General features: G+C 48.9%; 1 protein-coding gene across 1 annotated transcript; it reads left to right on the top strand.

The window, feature by feature from the left end:
- The first annotated feature begins 108 nt into the window (after positions 1–108).
- On the top strand, positions 109–612 carry LOC122055270. The gene has a single exon (XM_042616637.1). The coding sequence runs from the start codon at positions 109–111 to the stop codon at positions 610–612; it is 504 nt and encodes a 167-aa protein (XP_042472571.1).
- Positions 613–6,667: the final 6,055 nt, after the last annotated feature.

The raw sequence follows: 6,667 nt of genomic DNA, 5'->3' as shown, positions 1-6,667 counted from the left end.
GCAAAATACAATTTGTATAAAAGACCTTCTTCTTGCCGACTTAAAAATTTTGCTATTTTTATCGGACAAAAGGACAATTTCCGGACAGGCACTAGGCACGAAGCTCCCATGGCATCGGCGCCGGCGGCAGATAAGCCGTGGACTCCTCCCTATTGCTCGGTCGTGGCCGTCGACACTCGCTCCTTCTTCTACCGTGTTTGCTCCGTCTGCGAACGAACCCTCCTCGATTCCGACACCGAGTGCCGCTTCTGCAGCCGCCGTACTCCTAACCCCGGTTCCAAGCGCCTGTATCGTATCCTCGTCTCCGTCGGCACTGTGGACAAGGTTTTAGTGGTCGTGTTCTTCGACCGGGCCGCGAGGGTGCTCATGGGCTGCTCCGCCGACGAGTGGGCTGCCTTCTTGGGGGCGCAACCTTCAGCGAGGGAGCTGGCCGGCGAGCTTCTACGAGGGGAGATGCTGCGGATGACGCTGAACCCGTCGAGGAGGGGCAATGCGGAGCACCTGCGAGTGGCGTCGGTGGCGCCTCTCCGCGCGGGATTTCGCCCTGTGGTCGACAGGTTGAGGAGGCTGTACGCGGCGGGGGCGGGGACTTCAGTCGAAGAGACAGGATAATACCATCTCCTTTGAACAAAGCAGGTGCGCAATCGAGACAACTCATCTCCTCCGGCAGAGCATTGATTTGCTTCTTCTTAGTTTCAATTATCTCAGCCAGTAAACAGGGCCAGGTGTTTGATCGGATTGTTGATAATAATTACTCTTTCACTTCTTCGATCTAATTCATTATCTTTCTCTATGCATTGCTTCTATGATTGGTTGACTTGAAAGAATTTGTGGGGATTGTATTGGGAGTCAAAAGGATGGCCACACTTTTGTTTCTTGTGTATGGTCCCTGTGCCTATTAGGTCCATTCTAACACATCAAATTCAGGTCTAATGTGTAAACCAAGCTTACCGATCAATAGGGGGGAAACTTATTAGTATGGTAGGCACATTGAAAGTTTAATCTGGGAAACTTAGTTAATAGTGTGAAATGGCATATGTATTTTGTTAATAATAAAGATGGTTTCACATGTTCAATCTATATGGAACATTTTCCTCAAGCATCCGGGAACACAAATATGGGTGTGTTGGTGAAGTTTTCTAATCCTGATCCTGAGTCTCTGGGCATCAAACTTCTTCATGCCACTTCTCTATCTTGTTACACGATGCTATTGCTGTCTATTAAATTCCTTTATTTTGACTTGGCTAGCATTTACACAATTAACTCTATTGCATTAGACATTTGCAAATTCAAGATGGGGCCGTGGCTTCGGAACTATCTGAATTAAGTGGGCGTTGCCACATTGGCTTTTCATGGTGACTATCTCTCTGTGGGAAAACATTGGTTAGGATGCATAAGTTTTGTCTGTTGTCTTGTCCCGTTCCCATAAATTTGTAAGGCCCTATTCATACTCTATGCTTCTTTACGTGCTCACTCATTGTCAATTTTGAATCAAGAAGTAATCGCGTATAGCAGCGTCTATACTTTTAATGGGTGCACCCATTATTGTTCTCTTGACTGGCAAAAATTGGTTGAGGATTGACACTTTAGGTTTTTGTAAATAACTTAGAGAGTCTAGAACATGAGTGCCAAGAAACTGAGAAGAAACTAACTAGGAGACAATAGCTACAATCAGACTGGTTGAAAGTTAATCCATACTGATAACAAAACTGCAGCAATATAGGATGTAAATAACAAGGTAGCAAACAAATTATACACTTCATTTATATAGATCCTTGTCAATATATAAGGTAGATCTCGATGCTTCAAGCTTAGCACTAAGAGAAGTTTGGGTTGGGACAAAACCAGCCAATCCTAGAAAATATGTTTCAATCTGTGAAAAACAGCTTCCTTCTGCACATTTGGGTGAATAGTAGATTATTTTTGTGAACCAAATAGACCAAAAATCCATATAAGTAAAGACTTAGCGATGAAAGATGACGTCATCTGATGGTTGAGTGATTGAGAAATAACTTGGGAATTTTTCTTGTAGCTCGACTTCTTCCTCTTTTCATATCCATACCTTACATAATGAATATTATTTCTTTAATAGGTGTAATAACAGTACTATTAGGAGCTACCTTGGCTCTTGCTCAAACAGATATAAAAAGAAGTTTAGCTTATTCTACAATGTCTCAATTGGGTTATATTATGTTAGCTCTAGGTCTAGGTTCTTATCGAGCTGCTTTATTCCATTTGCTTACTCACGCCTATTCTTCAAATAAGGACATGGACCGACTATTTTGGGAGTACACTATTGTAAATCAATTTTTCTTGTGAATGAAAAATTAATGCCATGGTTATTCGAGTGATAAAGGTTGTTCCAATTTGATCGGACAAAAGCATTAGGTTGAACACAAAGTGTGGTCCATAGACATGAATACTGACTCGAGTATGCGTTAAGTTTTAATTCTCATGAGACCAAATCCTTAAAAATGGGCGATAAATGGAGATGAAACAATAGATCAAATTTAATCTCAATTGAAGTTTCAATTAATGATTAATTAAAGCTAACTTTTTTATCCTTTTTTAGCATGCCAATGCGATGCAAAAATGTGGAAATTTGATGCCAATAGGATTTATCATCCTATAGGCGAGTCAAGGCTACACATAAAGGCATGCCTGGGTTTAGCATTGCATGCACACACTCAATAGACATTGCATAAACCTTGACAACTATGTGCTCCCCTTGCATACCACATCCTCCATATTATACTTGTGTTTCAAAAGCAATGATATGCAGGCGACCTCTTGAATCTTACACTTGCACTCGTGATCCATGTCCCCATCAGACAAATAGGGGATGTTATCTCGAGCCAATGGAAATCAGCACCACAAGAGAATCAGAATAATGGACATTGTTCACGTGTTTAGTCAATCCGAACTCGTGTGTACGTGTCAACCAAAGCAGAACAATACCTTAGGTCCTATGCATCCCTGATCCTGTCCGAGCGCTGAGTCGACGGATGCTGGGGACGTGGCACGCTCCGCTATCTCCGACTGTTGGTGTGGAGCTCCGGCGAACCTGCAAAGAAACCGAGCCGGGAGGGGTTTCCCGGCGACGACCCTCCGACGCTCAAGTCAGGCAATGAGAGAATGAAAATGGCAGCGTAACTGTAGCTAGAGATGTGTATGCATACCTCCGACGAAGCTTTGGGGTCCTTATATAGGACCCCGGGGGAGCGCGGGCACGCTTCTCGATGCGTGCACGCTTCCCCAAACATACCTTAACACGCCTTTGTCAGAAAAGCACCCTGACACCATTCCGCAATCGTCCGAGCATATCCCGGATGTGACGGTGAAGCTTCCACCGTACGATCTTGTGTACGGCTCGGCCGCCAACCATGCTATCTGTCGGCGGCAGGTGTCTCGAGGATGATGTTATCCCCTGTCTCCTTTGTCCTCTTGCGCCTCCTGTCTGTTCCAGGGCCGAGCGGTTCGGCCGCTCGGCGGGCCCATCCCTTCTGCCCGGTCGTATGCTCGGATGAGATTGCTCATGCCTGTCTTTGCTGCCTTGTGCCGTGGCCGAACGGATAATCGCTCGGCACTGAAACCTCTTTCCCTTGAGCATCGGAAACCCGACCCCTAGTCGGGTTATCTTTCATTCGGCTCGGGGGATTCATGTAAGGACGGCCTGCTTCGTCCGATCGGTTGGCCAGCAATGTCAGGTCGGTCGGCCCGCTTCGTCCGGTCAGTTGTGTCTCAGGGTTGCATCTCTTGACCTTTGACCTCCACGTGCCGTTGACCTCCCGCCAACGAGGGTCCCCCGTCCTTATCACCGGATCACATGCATCCCCTTCAAGTCTAGTCGAAGGAGGCACCAAGTCCGACTGACTGGACTGCCGTTCGGCATGAATGACATCGCCCTGCCACTCTGGAATGCTCCTCCCTCGGCCGCTCAGCTCCTTCCAAGCGCTGGCTTTACTGCCGTGTTGACGGTCAACGCTAACGCCTTTCGGATCTCCTCGGGATTCGTGCAAATCCTCTCCATTAAGATCGAGCACGCGTGCTGCGTGCCGTAATGGCGCTCATTAAATGCGCCCCTTGTCGTGGCGCCACATGGCATCTCCGCTGCTGTCAGCGTACGGCGACGGCGTTACCTTCGATGGGACGGATGCTTCCGCCCGGAACCTTCAGCCGATCGCCACCATTTTTATCCGCTCGGCCAAGCTTCTGGTTGGCCTTTTACCTTTCAACCTCCACGTGGCGTTGACTCTACTAAAGGGGGGTCCCCATTCTTACTGCCGGATCACTTGCCTCCCCTTCAAGTCTAGTCGAAGGAGGCGATTAGTCCGACTGACTGGACGATTGTTTCGTCGAGTGGCTCTTCCGAGAAATCATTATCCGCTCGGCAAATGAGGCGGTAACTACGGCCTCAGTCAACGCCATCGTCCCTCCTTTCTTGTGCTCGAAAGGGGATTTTTGTCGAAGTATTTTTGATAAGCGAGTCGATCGGTTGTACGTCGGCCTTATTCTTCTGACCGGGGGGTTTATAGACGTCGGTCCGTCTCTCGATATTTAACGTCGGAGCTCAACGGTCTTCCGCTCGGGGGGTTTATAGACGCCGGCTCGTCTCTCGATATTTAACGTCGGAGCTCGACGGTCTTCCGCTCGGAGGGTTTATAGACGCCGGCTCGTCTCTCGATATTTAACGTCGGAGCTCGACGGTCTTCCGCTCGGAGGGTTTATAGACGCCGGCTCCTCTCTCGATATTTAACGTCGGAGCTCGACGGTCTTCCGCTCGGAGGGTTTATAGACGCCGGCTCGTCTCTCGATATTTAACGTCGGAGCTCGACGGTCTTCCGCTCGGAGGGTTTATAGACGCCGACTCGTCTCTCGATATTTAACGTCGGAGCTCGACGGTCTTCCGCTCGGAGGGTTTATAGACGCCGGCTCGTCTCTCGATATTTAACGTCAGAGCTCGACGGTCTTCCGCTCGGAGGGTTTATAGACGCCGGCTCGTCTCTCGATATTTAACGTCGGAGCTCAACGGTCTTCCGCTCGGAGGGTTTATAGACGCCGGCTTGTCTCTCGATATTTAACGTCGGAGCTCGATGGCCTTTAAGGCTAATTTTGACACTGCCGTTCAGCGAAGATTGCCAAATACGTTGTCATTTTGCTTCCTGCATTAAAAGGATACAGGCGAACAGAAAATATACAGAGCATATTATTACACCACTCCGTTCCTTTCATCTCGGATAATCTACCCCCGTCCGAACGGTACGGGGCCTTCGGTATCTGTTAGGATCCTTCGTACGGAGGCTAGAGAGGGGGGGTGTGAATAGCCGATCCCAAATCGTCGTTTCTTTCTACAAAACGTGTTAGCGCAGCGGAAAATAAACACAGAAATGAAAGGGAAAGAAGACGAACCTCAAACAAACCGATGTAACGAGGTTCGGAGATAAACTCCTACTCCTCGGCGTGTCCGTAAGGTGGACGAAGCCTATCAATCCGTCGGTGGATGAGTCCCCGGAGAACCGGCTAATAAATGCTCCTTGTGGGTGGAGAAACCTCGCCACAATACTTGTAACAACAAGAAAGGAGTACAAGGAAAGCAAGAAGCAAATACAAACAACAATATGAATGCAACACTCGCTTGCCTTCTCTGTCGACCGGAGGCGATGAAGCAGCAACTTCATAACCCAACTGCAGCAGCTGATCGACGACTGGAAGCTCACGCGAAGCTTCGGAAGCGAGCTCAACAAAGCTCAGAGCACAGAAGCAGAAGCTTCAATCCAAGAAAGAAGAAGAAGAACTTAGGAAGGAGGCTCGCAGCAGCCCTCCTTTTATAACCCGCGAAGAAAGCGAAGAAACACGAAGAAATCTAGCCGTTGCGTCGTTAGTGCCTAGATCGGTCTGGACCGATCAGTTTATGTGGATCGGTCCACGCATCGATCCATTCCCTAGCCTTCGCTTCTGTTCCGGTCTTCGATCGGTCCATGGACCGATCGGGCCTCGATCGGTCCGTAGACCGATCAGCTTTCTTCTCCCGAACTCTTTCGCCTCGATCGTTGTCCGATCGGCCTGCACCGATCGATAACCCATGAGGCTACCGGATGGTTACCGATCGGTCCGTGACCGATCGTGCTATCCAGTTAGATCACCGATCGGTCCCTGCATCGATCCAAACTCCCCAGCCCTAAACCTCAGGCTTCTACACCAACATCCGGTCAACCTTGACCTGTTGGTTCATCATTCCTAGCATCTGGTCACTCCCTTGACCTGCTAGAATTCTCCACCAAGTGTTCGGTCAATCCCTTTGACCCACTTGGGCTTTCCTCTTCGTGCCAAGTATCCGATCACTCCCTTGATCTACTTGGACTTCCCAACACCAGATGTCCGATCACCCTTGATCCATCTGGATTTTCCCTTGCCCGGCTTCACTCACCAGGACTTTCACCTAGCTTCACTTACTAGGGTTTTTACCTGGCTTCACTCACCAGGATTTTCAATCTGCCTGGCTTCACTCACCAGGACTTCCAAACTGTCTGGCTCCACTCACCAGGACTTTCCACATCCGGTCCAGAGAACGAGCTACCGAGCCCTCTCTGACCACAGTCCGGAGAACGAGCTACCGAGCCCTCTCCGACTTCCATCCGGTCCAGAGAACGAGCTCCCTAGCCCTCTC

This window comes from Zingiber officinale, chromosome 3B, assembly GCF_018446385.1.
Source record: "Zingiber officinale cultivar Zhangliang chromosome 3B, Zo_v1.1, whole genome shotgun sequence".
NCBI lineage: Eukaryota > Viridiplantae > Streptophyta > Magnoliopsida > Zingiberales > Zingiberaceae > Zingiber > Zingiber officinale.
Note: the sequence above shows the minus strand (reverse complement) of the source record. Positions and strands in the feature narration are given on the sequence as shown.